General features: G+C 34.6%; 1 protein-coding gene across 4 annotated transcripts in view; it reads left to right on the top strand.

Moving 5' to 3' along the window:
* LOC128997978 (latrophilin Cirl-like) overlaps window positions 1-16,012 on the top strand; it is a 171,611-nt gene that overhangs the window by 36,694 nt on the left and 118,905 nt on the right. For all 4 annotated transcript variants that reach the window (XM_054423860.1, XM_054423858.1, XM_054423859.1 and 1 more), the window contains exon 2: window positions 12,979-13,071. In XM_054423860.1, coding sequence (XP_054279835.1) covers window positions 12,996-13,071 — 76 coding nt within the window. In that variant the 5' untranslated portion in view covers window positions 12,979-12,995. The remainder of the gene's footprint in view (window positions 1-12,978; window positions 13,072-16,012) is intronic.

Raw genomic sequence — 16,012 nt, 5'->3', positions numbered from 1 at the left:
TTCGGATTGGGTACCTTTATTGTTGCTAAAATAGTCAAATACAAATTATTATCGTAGTTGACATTTCTGTCAAGACGTCCTCATTTCTTCACTAGAATCGACACTAAACTACACGCCTCTGGTGCAATGACTGTTTTGAACGGCGAAAACTCTGGCAACATCTCAGATTTGGGGAACGTTTGTTTTAGTTTGGCAAGCATCGACGCTCCATTGTGGCCCTGAAAGGGGCGATAGGACAAAAGCCCCAATTACTTGACTAAAAGCCACCCGCAAATGACGTTACGGCCTGCGCCGCACTGTTGGGACTTTTGAACATTTTGAACACTTCGCTGCGGCAAGACACTGAGGGTCTTCAATTTACCAATTACTTTGTCTTATAAGTAATGGCCTCCATATAGGACTTTTGAACATTTTGAACACCTTTGTTGGCGAGGTTGTGTACAGAGAGTCTTCTAATTTACCGATTAATTTCTCTAGTAATTGCCCTCAAATAGGAATTTTGATCGTTTTGAACACCTTTGTTGGCGAGGTATTGCACTGAGAGTCTTCTAATTTACCAATTAATTTCTCTTACAGAAATGCCTCCAAATAGGAATTTTGATCATTTTGAACACCTTTGTTGGCGAGGTATTGCACTGAGAGTCTTCTAATTTACCAATTAATTTCTCTTACAGAAATGCCTCCAAATAGGAATTTTGATCATTTGGAACACATTTGTTGGCGAGGTATTGTACTGAGAGTCTTCTAATTTACCAATTAATTTATCTTACAGTAATGCCTCCAAATAGGACTTTTGAACATTTTGAACCTCTTGTTGGCGAGGTATGACACTGAGAATATTCTGATTTACCAATTACTTTCTCTTATAGTAATGGCATTTAATTAGGACTTTTGAATATTTTAAAACACTTCTATTGCTGCGGCAAGACACTGTGGGTCTTCAATGTACCAATTACTTACTCGTATAGTAATCACCTCCAATTAATTACTCCTATGGTTATTTTGTAGTCCTGTGTTGCATGTTGACGTTTGGATGTTGAGATGTTTGAAGTAGAACCTTATCTTGAAGCTTTGAACAGGCGAAAAAAATTTGAAACTAGTTTGTGATAATGACATCTACTATAAACGTTCTACCCAAAGCTTGTTCATTCTTAGTATCTCTGAAACCGAAATATACATCATATGTAACAACTATGAGCGAATAGTTTTAACATATATTTAAATGTAATATTCCACATCTGTATATGTCTTAAAGAAGTAAATGACCATGCTTGAGCAATGCGAAGTTCCTTAAAAGCTAAATATCTTTGAGAATCTCCGCGGAGTTTAAGGACGTCTATAGAAGATGCCGGATGAGTTTTAATTAAAGTACGTCTAATCCCATTGACGCGGTAGCCTTTATTGTTGCTCCTTGATTAAGTTACGTCGGATCAATTAAGATTAGGTATTCTTTGTCTTAGTCGAGTGACTCGAATTATGTAGGAAATGTCTGCAAGATCCTTTATCGGCAGGATACTTTGTCGCGTATTTCTGACAAATTTTCCTAGAATATCACAACCATGTAAATATCTAGTATACTGTGAGATTAGAAATGTTGTTTGTTGTTTTGAATGTATTTCCAAGGGAGTCCATGGAAGCCATCGGCCATCTTGGATTTTCCCACTATACGAGCAATGTTAATTTTGTTATTTTCAAACGGCCGCTGAAGAGTTATTGATACCACCTCAAAATATGTTTAAATCCCAGAGTGGTTGTAATTTAAATATCTAGTATAATGTAATATTATAAATTTGTTTTTTAGTTTTTTAATTGTTTTATGAGTTAGAACGTCTAGGCTCCAAGGACTCTTAAGAAATGTTCGCATTTACTTGTATGAGATTCATATTCCTTAAATGTTAAAATGCTAAAAATAATATTTTATTTTGTTCATTTTGTTCATTAATAAAATTTTTTCGTGCATATTAAGTATTTCTTTATTAATTTTTTATTTGCAACAAAATTTGACATAATGAACATTTCTTCGTAAAGCAGTTTTAAATGTACAGTTTTCGTAACAATGTGCTAAAATAATTAAAAAAATAATTTAATAAATGTCAAATTGCTATACTTTCGTGGCACGTCTTCATTAAAATGCAGCGCTATAAATAAAAAGAAATTAAGTTTGCAGTCGTTTGTTTTTTAAACCTGCGCTCTAATTAAAAATACCTTCATGCCAGAGAATAAGGAAGGCTATTAATTAAAAAGGATTTATTGCGTCCAATTTTTAAATTGTAAAGAAACTATTTAATCTTCAGATTTTGTGCAATTTATATTTATTTCACATGTTAACATAACAATTAAGTTGACACATTACATTTTGATGAGTCAGAAAAGTTATAAAATCAGATGTTTTTGGTAATCTTTTATCTTGCGGATAATTGGTGTTAAAAGTCTCACTAGTAAGTGTTCTAGGAAAATTTATGTATAATAAAAACTACTGGCAATCCATACCCATTGTGTTGACTTTGAAATTGATATCGTGCTGAAATCAATTGAAAAGATGAATTACAGTATATTTATTTTTTTAGCTTTAGATTCATTAAAGTTTGTTCATGTAAAATAATTATCGATCGTCTAAATTGATTTACGTGTGAACAAACCCTGGAATATTATATATTTATTGTTGGTAACAAATTAAGGTCTTTAAGTATCTGTTAACGTACATACGTCTCACTATATACTCTTGATGTAAGCTGTTTATTCATAAAGCTAAGTAACAATTACATGAAAGTGCTCTCTCCTCTTTATGTGTGTTAATAATACATAACTGTTTATAGCTCATAATATTTTCATCCGTAACTGCTAATGTCGTATTATGTTTTGAGTTTTTAACTTCCTAACTTGACTGTGCATTACCTTACAGTTTTCAATTATGAACTAGCTAAATTCACCAACTCAAATTATTAAGGAGGGCAGGAAGTTGTAGTAAATTTTTAAACCCGTACATTCATTTCAAATAAATTTGTAGACAGCCAATTTTGTTACCTTTTGAGGAGTTTATTTTGTACAGTATTCTTTAGCTATTACAGCAAATATCCTTGTTGTTGTTAGTCCAAGGTTTTAATTCCATTTTACAATACCTATCTTCATACATTTTTTTGACATCCCCTATAAGGAGAACACTCCTTATTAGAATATATTCAACTAATCTTATTTTTGTACAAAACATAAATTTGCTACTGTGTTATTCAACTTTCGGAGCCTAAAGTTTCAACAGTTGTAGCAATTTTAGCAGCAATCGCCGTAGGCAATCGTTTTAAAACATTAGACTAATTTTCATTTGTCATTAAACACTGTAAATTGTACTTACACACTGTTCAAATCAATGTCGCAACATATTGCTATAATACGTTTACAAAGAAGGCCTACTGGTTTTAATTGGTGTTCACGTAGATTTTAAAACCTTTCCTTATTTTATTCATAGAAAATACAAGCGAACAATTGCCCTATTACAAAAAGTAATTACTGACAATATACATGGAATGGTCTCCGTTACTGTACAACTTTACTGCCATAAACATTTTCTCCTGCGATCCATTCAGACGAAACAAGCAGTACACAATACTTGCTGTCGCAGTTCCCTTCAACAAGGACAACTGTTATTTCCCTTTGTTTGAAACCAGTTACGTAGTTGGTCATAATTGCTGCAGTATTATTAATAAGGTAATTGAATCCTTACCTAAGTTCAAGCGATACGCTCACTACACAACCCTTTCTTCTCTGAAGATGAACATAACCTCACGTCCTTGTCTCGAGTCCTTGGCAAATTCCCCTTATTCAATTTTTTTCTGCCAGAAGTGGTGTTTACCAGTGTATAAATGCGTAAACAAAGCGGGGGCGAGACCCTACCTCCCAAACTAAGCGGATTTAGGCCGGGAAGGAGTCCTGTATTGTAATATGCAGCGTACCTGGGTGATTATCGACCGGCGATGCAGCCGCGCTGTTGCCAAGTCTCCCACCACTGCGGCGTTGCCACTTTTCCCCCGACACCTCGGACGGCTACACCGTTATAATTACTGCACCTTCCACAGGCTCCCACTCCATTGCGAATTAAATTTTTTTCTTAATTTTTCTGGTTTTATTGTACCCCTGAATAAGAAAATTTCGCTTTTGTTTCACGGTAAAGATTTGCTGAATGAAATGTACGACAACAAAGACAACGTAAATAGAATTTTCGAGATCTCCAGTTTAGTCCTTTGATAGAAATTAGTTGTATTCGGTGTTATTGTAATACGCACTTAATTAACACCTCACACTGGGGGGCTTAAAAACTAGTTTTATAATATCAATATTCCTTTTTAAACATTATTTTTATTTTGTGCTCAAATTGCATTGTTCATACAAAGCTGCTATTACCCTACACGGTATTTTTATATGTTAAACACCCTTGTCACAACAAACAGGTAAATTAACCGAATTCCCAGATTATTTATTAATATGATAAAGTGTTGCGTCTTTAAAAATAACATTGGCTGAAACAGTAATTAATTTATTTCTCATTAGGAAAAAAAACAAAAAATGGGTGCGATGTACTGTGCGAATATTACTGTAGTTCGGAAACCAATTGTTGGTTTAGAATATAATATTTAACATAAGCACTTCAATATTTTATACCAAGATTCGTTATAGCTTGTACGAAAAATAAATGTACAGTTAACAATATACAGTAATGTAATACAAAATAGGGAATCAGAATTCTTTATGACTCTTTGACTGCGGAAATTGTCCGCACGGATTTAAACACACTGTCCCTTTTTTATGTTTCTAAATTTTTAAATAGTTCGTAAGAAGCATTTTGGCTCTTGCATATACCCTTGTATATATATCCTTGTATACACCCGAAGAGGTATATACCATTCCCAGTACACATAGGGGGTTTCGATTATTTTAAACCCACTTTATTTATTATACGGTTCCCAATGTCTTATTTTATGTATTTTTAAGCTTTACTTAGAACCACAGTTGTGCAGACAAATGCGTTGTAATTTAATACACGATTTAGTGGCTCTACGTAAAGAATCCCATTACGGTCTCCGCCGTTACCGTTACGACCAATGTATTTCCCTACGATTGTTAGTGTTTTTGTACTTAGCAACCCCACAAGACCTGTAATTCACACCGTTCATTACGTTGCAAAATGGGTTTACAAATGACCTAGGACTTATTCATAAACCTAAGGCTAAAAGTAAAATTATCAAGTCATCGATACTGCCACTGCATCCCATAGTCGATATGTTATGAAGTATTTAGGACACATTCTAATACAGTTATTATTCCTTTTGCAGAATATGGTAAAATAACGGCGATAGTGCATGTAAAACTACACGAACAATATATACATGTTTTTGGAAGTAAATGTTTTTTTAATTGCGTTACGGTGTATCAACAATAATTATTGGGATCTGTGAATTAACTGTAGGATTTTTTAAAGAGGAGGTTACATGCTTTAATTGTCGTGTTTTCCTTTAAAGTAATGTAGTTTTGTTTTAATTCTGTGGTCGCTGTTTTGTTAAAAACTAAAGAAAGTTACATTTCTTGAGTTAGGTCTATTTGCAATTTTCATGTTATAACCTTGTATTAATTTGTGGTGCCATCATGACAAGACAATGTAACCTACCCTCAGGGCAGCAAACCTGTTCCATATAATTTGAATCTTCCTTTACGTTATTTGTAACCTAACAAGTAAAAAATTAAAGAAAATGTACCTCTATAGTAGAAATGTCATCATTATTCTAAGGTACATTTCTTTGTCATTTTTTTTGTATTTCTTTGTATGAAGAAGTTAGATAACTTTATAACGGAAGATTTACAGTCATATTTAGATTGTAGGCGAACTCAAATGTCAGTTATCACGTTCCATCGTAATTTCATAAAATTACATTAATTGAATATCTGTTGTATACTTTTCTACTTGGTATGTCTACGGTAATAACTACATCTCTTAAGAAGTCTATATAATTGTATTAATAAATGTATACAACAATAAATTTAACAGCACGAAATTATCTTGCTCTGACAACCCCTAGCTCTATATCACATAAACCCCCATCACACAATTGTATTTAAAATTGCAACAAATATGTCTTTAAAATATCTGTTACAATTTCCTGTAGTTCAAAATGTTGTGTCAACTCGGTCCACTAAATTTCTAACGTAGTTTGGCCCAAGATGGAGTGCAGGCCTTTCATGAGATGCAATTGACAAGGCGAAAGCATGGAGAACAGGAGCACAAAGGAAACTACATTGGCCTATCAGAGTTGATTGAGGCTGTCCATCGTGTAGCTGCATTCTGTCGTAACTCACAAAGACAGGGATGGCAAACACTTGGGGTTGAAAGTACAAACAATACCATTACACCCACACATAAGTTGTAAAACATCTGAAATACGTTTAAATATTGATTGAAAGACTTGCGATTTTCGTAAAATAATCCAGATTTAGCAATTCGTTAACATTAAACGACTATAGTAGATTCATTTATTATCTAATAATAGTTGTGTAAAGATTTTCATATAGTTAAGTTACATTACAGAACAGATTAAATAAATGATATATCAATGCATGAATTGATAATGAAAGAAAAAACAAATTTGCCTCATTGACTTTTTCGTTTGTAGGGTTTTTGTTACATTAAGTGTTAATTAATTATTGTTTGAGATATTATCGAAGAGATTCTTCGTGTCAATGAGTAAAAAAAGTTTTCATGACGTTTCGGGAATAAAAATCTAGTCCGTCATCAGGTGGGAAATCACATAAAATATTACTAAATTACAAACACGCATCCAAAGCTCAACAGCCTCAACAGCAATAACACTGCCTAGAGAATTGGAACCTGTGGTGGAAAATGCCTTCCATAATAAAAAAATGTTTCAACATTGTTTAAAAGGCAGAAGAGCCCAACATTTAAATCTGTTTATAGTATTCACGTTGTTTGTATTTATAACATTAGATGATTTTTTAAATACAAATTTAGGCCTAAACATAATTTTATTTAATACGTACCCACTTGTCATATTGTGTAACCAGGTTGATTTTTTTAAAACGGAGCCCTTACAAGTACTGTGAGATACTCTTGTTCACGAACAGTCAAGGCAGTATGTTGGTATCCCTGTTTTCTTTACTTCATTGCCGATCAGCTGATGTGCATTGTTGCTATCTATGAGGTTATCGAGGTTTGCTGTTATTTGGAATTTTTTGTAAAAACAAACTCATTATGGTGTTTCACAAGCTCAAAGAGTATGTATTTACAATAAACTCCCAATTAGACTAAACCTTTTAAAGTCTTCAAAATGCATATCAGCTGATCGGCAATGGATTAAAGGAAACAAGTATACTAACATTACTTATTTTGCCTTAAAACAGTGTCTAACAGTACTTTTGGTTGCGTTAAAAAAAACACCCTGTATAGGCCTATTTATATTCTTTATGAGTACCTACGTCTCTAGAAATATACTATTAGACTATTATATCCATTAAATTATTCATCATACAGGGAAAACAGCATTGGGACGGCAAAGGTGGTGCGATCTATTCGCACGTACAGTGAACTAATAACGATTCATTATACCAGCTGATCCTCAATCACCGACACATGATTATCATTGTTTTGATTGGCGCGTTATCGTTTTTGTTGGCTTGATTGTTATCCATGATTTTGCACCGCGTTGTATTTAGATTTGCCAGCTAATTTGGACCCTTTTGCCGTCTATGTTTGTATCGGAGTCAATGATTATAACTATCACCTCTTCTTAATTTTGTTTATTTTTGTAATTAATTGTTTACTTGTGGATCCTTGTCTTGTTTCTTACGTTTTTAACCTTCTAATTGTTGTTCAAGGATAAAGCCCTAGAGAGATTGTATCAGTTAGAAAGATTAAGGAAAACCAATAATCTAGGGTGTTTATTTAGGAAGAGCTATTGCTTGTGTAGGCCTAAATAGAATTTTGTCAGTTACGGAGACATTTTTTAAGTTGTCTTCTTCCTTTTGTAATATGCGAGAGTTAATACTTTTAGATAACGTAGAACGTTTAATCAAAGTAAAATGTTGTTTTAATCGAAAATAATCCATACTAAATATTATAAAGGAGGTAGTCTATAGTCATCGAAGCTAAATCATTGGGCTCCGTTATAATTTATTATCCTGTATGTAAATTTTATTCGAATCAGCTGGTCTATTACTGAATTAATGGTCGTAATAGACTATTTAGGGTACGAGTTCTTACCCCTGGATTGCCAGCTGGTTGTCCAACACATGTCATGATAAAAAACTGCTGTTCTACGTATATCCCACTATCATTTTAGTGAATTCCCCATATAGGGAATAAACTATTACCGTAGGTCTCATGGTAAGACGTGGACCCGGGACTAATTTACTTTTTCGTTTAGATGGCCCCGTAGACCAAAAACACCATCATTTCAAATTCGTATATATATATAGGTGTGTATGTCCGTTAGCACGATAACTCGAGAAAAAATTATCCGATTTAAATGCAATTTGGTGCAAACGTGTAAACTAATGTTTATTCGAACGAGTTCGTATGATAGGACCATGGGAACGGGGATTTATGGGACAATAATTGGGTTTTCTCGTTTTTCACCCTCAAAACACTAAATGTCCCAATTTATCTCCAGACCATTTTGAAGAGCTTAAAATAAATAATTTAGTATATTGAAATGTTTTAATGGTAATTAGTTATGGAGAAAATAAATTTAAAATTTCCATGTTATTCGTATGGAGAATAAGTAAACTGTTGTAGTTCGCTTGTTTATGGATATATTTTGATCAGACTTGGCAAATCTATTTATTTTATACTAAGCTATTAATGTTTTACAAAAAAACACACTTTATTACCCTCCCTAAATGCAGCAAACCTTGGTACTCGTTGAACCTAATGTTATTGAAATCGATTTAATTGAAAATCAAATTAGGCAAATGTAAATTCGCTTAGTCTGCAGGTTTGCAGCGGCGGGCGTATTATAAAGTAAATATCAGCAATTACATTGCATCCAAATACACGGTTGACAATGTCAGATAATGTTGGTTAGATGAGTTATATGTCAAGTTCTGTTTAATCATTTTGAAGACTTTTAATATTAAGTCGAACAATGTTCCTGTAAGTAGAGGAATACACTAGCTATTATACAACATAGGTTCACCCAAAGACTTGAGAATTCCGAGGCTTTGAATAATAAAGTCCTTGCCAGGATTAGGTAAACAAACCCAAGTTACGCAATGTGTTTGACCCATGGGTAACTAATTGGAACTATTGAAGGTATTCTTGAAGCGAATGAGATCGAATCGTTTGTAATTGATAGGTTCAAAATCGTGGCATTATTTTCATTTCGGTTGAAAACCAAAAGTAGGGCATAGGCCGAGGCCGGTGTACGCAACTGGGAGAGCGGGGCTTTTTGACCTTTCCCCCACCATGTTCTGGGTCTGGGGTGGACGCCAGTTTGCACCATCGGACATACAGAAACGGACAATAGAGTACAGAACACTCGGATGTCTAAATATAATAAATATGTGAACCATATATGAGAAATACGAGATCGTGATCCTCCTATCATGATTCCACCTTAGATTTTTCTGATATATTAGGGGAAAACGGTTTTTAAGTTTGCCATAGTTTAGTCGTAAAGTTAACATGATAATGATCAATTGGGTTTGTATCATTTAAATAATGCAGTAACTAGGTTAAATGGTTCATAGTACATAAACTTATTTTAACTGTGCATTGATTCATGAAATAACAGATTTTCGTTCACTAAGCAATATAAAGTGGGTTAACATTACATATATTAAGAGAAAGTCACATTATGCTATTAAACAAAATTGTATATGATAGAAAATAATCACTATTACTAAATAATTTAAATATATTTTGTGGCGATTCGAATGCTACTTAACTTTTCCCTCGGTTTTAAAGGTTTTTATGAAATCATTACCAAACCTGCACTAAATTGTATACAGTGATTTTCTATACAGTAAACCAAAATTGATTGAAGTAGCTTCAGGAAAGTGATTATTTATTGAAATGTGTAAAGTGTTCTGTTGAAATGACACGGTGAAACTATTTTGTTACAATTTTGAATGGTTAAGTATGCATTTGCAATCATAACTTGGAAAAATCAATGCAACCAATTTATACAGTAAATTTGATGAAAATTTAATTTCGTAGGAACAAATTTAGAGAATTTCCCATATAGGGAATAAGCTATTACCGTTGGTCTTATGGTATGACCTAGACACGGGACCGATTTTTTCCAATTTCTTGACCCTTAAAACACCAAATTTCAAACCATTTTGTAGAGCAAAAAGAAAAATTTTGTATATAGAAGCGTTGTTGTATACCCAACGGTTACGGTGATGGTAAAAAAATTGTAAATTAATAATTACCATGTTGTTCTTATGGAGGATAATTATGCTGTTGTAGTTTGCTTGTTTATGAATATATTTTAATCCAATTTGGCAATTTTGTTTATTTAATACTAAGCTATCAACATTTCAATAAAAAAATCATACCTCAATATCTTCCTTGTAGCAGCAAACCTAAGTACTCACTAAAATTCATGTTATTTAAATAGGAAATAAATCTGACAATTTTTAGGGAATATTTGTAGAAATCCAGCCGGGTAAATGGAAATTCGCTTTGTCTGCAGGTTTGCTGTGGTGGGGGTATTTATATTTAAAGACAATAAAATAAACTTAATTCCGATACAACTGGTTTCATACCTATGTGTATTAGAGCATTTAATCGTAAAAAAACTGCTGTAATAATGCCTAAGTTTCACTGTATGCAAACAACAGTTAACGGAATGTATAAGCGATCTAAGCTTGGACAGAGTTAAGGATGTGGGCTTGATTCCGCCACAAGCTTCTCAGGAATGTCTGTGTTTCTAGTCCTCTTGTTGAATCCTTGACTGTTCGCTCTCAATACTGAACTGTAAATTACTGTAGGCTAGACTATACACATTGAACATTGCAGATGTGCAAATTTTCATACGGATATTGTGAATTTTAGATCTTAATCTTTCAACAACCCTTAATAGATCCTTATTCATGATTGCACGCTCAGTGAGATAAAACGGTTAATTATTTAGTGGAATATTTGGTATTACTGTAACGTATCTTAATAAAATTAATGAATGACCTGTTCGTAAAAATAGTTATTAGTTCATGTTCATAGTACTGGAAAAAGGGTTACATGATTAAATTGATGATATGGGAACAAAGTTTTAGAAGCTATTTTATTTAGCTATTTTATTTTATTTTATTTTTTTCAATCAGTTAAAACCTAATTGACTTTTTAAATGCCACGGTATGCAGCCAATTTACAAACAGACAATTTTCAAGATGGCGAAGTGTTTATAAAAAAGTCTTAATATAAATAATATAAACTGAGATGATAATGTATAAGAGTCCAACATGACGTTATACAAGAAAACTTAAAATAATTAATATAAACAAGCAGAATAAATACAGTACAATTCATGGGCTAACATATTACAATATACATTTAATACATTTTATTCATTTCAAATTACTATGATGTACCCAATTCCTCAACCTATTATAAGCAAACCTCTTGACTTTAACTATATAGTATTGATAGTAATATATATCACCAACGTGACCCTAACATGTCTAACAACCCACATAATCGGTAGTAGTAAACACCTAATAAAGTTCAATAGGCAACTGTTCTTTTCCAACACCCACCTATCAAACCACTTGAAAAAACTCAATTGTATTCAAAACAATTGACACATTCCATTACCCTTCGAGTGTTCCACATTATTTATAAAGCAATTGACAAATTTCCAGGTTTCGTGTTTGATGTTCGATTCGCGTGCTTTGGCTTACCTCGAGTGCGTTTTGTTTAACATTTAAGTGGTGTTGTCAAAGTCTGGCTAACCAACATTTATTATATCTGTCGAAGGGAATGGGTACACCGAGGTTTTACTTTTGCACGCTCACTCGCCTTTTACATGCTTACTATTTAGGCCGCGTGTATTTTTAGCACCACACATGAATTTCCTTTATTGCAATTTTTGTAGAGGTTTTATGTTTCTTTGTCAGCTATTTCTCTGGAACGACATCGACTATTAAGTTTGCTGTTTTCCTTCTTTCTGAGTTGAACGAAGTAGTTTTTATTTTTCTATTTTATTTCCGAAAGTGTTTCGGAACACACTTTTCTCATTACTTTTATTATTGTTATGTAATATTTTGGACAGTGGTTGTATTTTAATCGTAGCATTGATAAACTCGTACATTTACGATATTTACCTATGTTGATTTTATCTATTGGTTATAAATACGATTCCGTGGAATTTAAATACATGCCAGCAATGTTGTTGCTAGAGGATGTGTGGCATTGGTCGTGCATTAATTTCGCCAAGAGTTCCGTAATTGCGCCAAGCCATCAAATGAATGTTCTTGTTTACGTGTCATCCTAACCTAACCTATCATAACCTAACCTAACCTATCATAACATAACCTAACCTAACCTATCCCAACCTAAGTTATAAAGTCAAAGAGGGTTGCCACTTGGCTTAGTTAAGAAACGTATCGGGTGGCTCCCTGGAGTAGTTGGCGCAATTCAGGAATACCCGACTACCTGACTCAGGTCAGTTGGGGCAATTAATGTCCGCCCGCGGCATTGCTCCGAAATGCATTACTGTACTTTGAAAGAAAATGCTTCGAAAGGAATCTGGAGTTAAGGCACTGCTCCGAAAGAATGTGATTCGGAGCAGCGCTTTTAAAAGTCATGCCTTGCGTAGAAATGGCGGAATAGTCTCCCAATACTCGGACCACTTTTTATTCCGTCCCCGTATACCCAGGATGTCTTTTATTTCTGTAAACTTGTGATTCTTAAACATGTTTTAGGTTCTTCTGTAGATATCTAATGACTGGTTGCTAACGCAGTTCTGTTGCCCACAGGTGGAGGGGGGTTGACCATGCAGTGGCTGTGGACGAGCGCCTTGCTAGTCTCCCTCATCAATACGGGGAACGGTCTTGCTCGTAACACTCTAGGTAAGTTACTCCACACTTTCATATAGTGAGTACATGCTATTTAATGTTGTGTGGCTTACTTAGCTCTAACAGGCAATGAAATAAAGTATTTACATATTACCGTAGATATTTAAATTGTTGACATACTATCCCTATGTCAAGGTAGTATCCAGTTTTAACAATGAAAATGAACATTGTTGAATCGAGCGATCGACTGAGTAGCCTACTGCTTTTTGTCGAATCTTTACTTCTTAACCGAGCCAAACTAAAACAACAACTTGTTGTAATCTTTTGTTTTTTTCATAAAATAAACTGTCGTAGTATCAAAATCTAGGGAGACAGTAGAATGTTAACTGCAGCACACTCTTTGAATGGCTCAATCAACTTTGTACCATCAAAAAAATGTAAAATATAAAAAAATGGCTACAGCTGGTACATGTTGATAGTTACTTCAGAATCAAAAAGTAAACATATTTACTCCCACAGGCATCTTACGAGGCAATCGATTTTTCAAAAAGAATTCACGCGTCTTTTCTTCGTTAACTGGCCTCGTTGTAATTAACATTTCAGGCCCTCGGTTAATTTTTTATTCATGACTTATCGTCCGTCTCGGGGAATTCAGCGTTTAATCGAATGAATGAAGGGTTAAGAAAGATGCTTGGAGAATTTGCATCCGAATAGAAGGTAAAATACACGCAGGTTAAAAACGAACTCAAGGAATTTTCATTGGAAAAGGGGTTCGTCTGGAATGCTTGCTTTTCAAAGCCCACGTGCGCTAGAATAGAGCTTGGCCCCTTGAGAGCAGACATTGCTGTCTTTCTGCGCGGTGCTCGCGCGGCGCATAGTAATAATAAATTCGTCCCTCGACACCGCCGTCGTCTTTGATTTGTGACGTGTGTTTAAATATACGGCGCTTCGATTTTCACGGGGGAATATTTCATGTATCTTTAAAAGGCAAGATTCCGTTAGGATTTACAAATGATGAACTAGTTTATGGACTGTGATTCAACGATTTTGTATGGGTATGGACCGACCCCCGGAAGATTTTCGTCGTAAACATTCGTGGTTTTGTATTGTTTTTCGAAGTTATTTTGCTTTAGTCGACACGTTATCGTCGTTAATTTATCCGATTTATCTAAAAACGAATTTTTAGTGTTAACTAACTTTGTTAAGTTACAAGAATTAAGCTGTGTCATTCTCTAGCAAACAATTCGGTAAAACATTATTTTCAATCTTTATTACCGCAGGTATTCAAGAAAGTTATCAAAACGTACCCAAAGAGCGACAATGAATACAACTTAATTATCCCTGGAACGATTAAGAACCGCTGTTTATTTTTCACAAACCGCATTCGCGTTTTTAAAACAATCGTTTTAGTGATTCACCCCTAATGGATCTCATCGCATTGTCCCGAATATAAAGGGGACTTCTCTACATTCATCAGGCTTTTATACAAGTTTCGGGCATGGGATCCCCCGCTATCAATGACGCAAGTTGGTGTACTCGAGGGGTTCAGTGTGAATCATGAGTTCGTGTGTGTTTATCGATTTCTCAGCTTCGCGTCCTCCAACCATTTAGCTGAAGGCCAGACCAGGACCATTGTGGCTCGGTTCAACATGTCACTGCAACTGACGAGAAAAACACGTGGAACTAACGTTGTCAAGCACCTGGGACCTGGATGAGTTGGAGATTAGGAAATTGTTTACAATAATTATGCAATCTGGCTTAGTAGGTATGGAATTTATGGAATGCTCCAACGCTTGCATGTTTGTAATACACAATAAAATCACCTTTGATTGTGCTGTTATGTTGATAAACGATCAACATAATGGTTTTTTTTTTTGTTTTACATCAAGTTAACCTGGATTTCTTGCTACATAAAAGTATTAAAGTCCATTTAAACATTGCAGTGATATCTAGACGAGGAAAAACAGAAGTATTATCTTTGATGTCACATAATGAAACTTGGTTTTTAAAAGTTTTAAGTTACCGGTTTTCATTGTCCGTACGTTTTCATTGCACACTATCTATTTTTAAGTAGGTGAGATTTTAAAGAAGTTCTTATAACAACACTTTGTTTATTTTGAATGTTTCTCTAGCGTCTTCTCTATCTTATCTATCTATAAATTGGATTATGATTGCTTTAAGTTAGTGGATTTAGAGTCACCTGCAAAGTAAGCTGACTCTATGCCATTTAAAAAATATCAAACCCCACCCAAAAAGAGACAACGAATTCCCAAATACATTGAGTCTTACGTAAATAACATATCTTTTTATTTCAAACTAATACTTAAAACCCCAGATGAGGTACAGTAACTTAATAATCTTTTAAAGTGGACATAAAAAATGCATATCCCTCCTACGAGTTTACCAGTGCAGTAGCGACTTTCCTAATGTATCGAAGTCGAGGCGATGAGTAATAAAACAAGCAAGTCCCAGTCAATTAACGGGTCAGTATCTGGACCCAGCTTCGGACAAATGGCATCCGTTAATCACGGCGAAATGAGCATTTAGACAGTTACACGAGAATTCACTCGGCTAAATGTGTCGCCACTCGCGGCGTCGCCCCTCCCCAGTAACACTGGTAGTGTCCGCATCTGCAACTCCTCTCTACCGCATGTATGGCACAATGTATCAACAATTCAACTGTAGCTGGAGAGTAACACTGGTAGTGTCCGCATCTGCAACTCCTCTCTACCGCATGTGTGGCACAATGTATCAACAATTCAACTGTAGCTGGAGAGTAACACTGGTAGTGTCCGCATCTGCAACTCCTCTCTACCGCATGTGTGGCACAATGTATCAACAATTCAACTGTAGCTGGAGAGAAACACTGGTAGTGTCGGCATCTGCAACTCCTCTCTACCGCATGTGTGGCACAATGTATCAACAATTCAACTGTAGCTGGAGAGTAACACTGGTAGTGTCCGCATCTGCAACTCCTCTCTACCGCATGTGTGGC

Source organism: Macrosteles quadrilineatus, unplaced genomic scaffold (genome assembly GCF_028750875.1).
Source record: "Macrosteles quadrilineatus isolate MER2022 unplaced genomic scaffold, UCM_ALF_1.0 Scaffold_7__1_contigs__length_78375512, whole genome shotgun sequence".
NCBI classification, from domain to species: domain Eukaryota; kingdom Metazoa; phylum Arthropoda; class Insecta; order Hemiptera; family Cicadellidae; genus Macrosteles; species Macrosteles quadrilineatus.
This window is presented reverse-complemented; position numbering and strand designations above follow the sequence as displayed.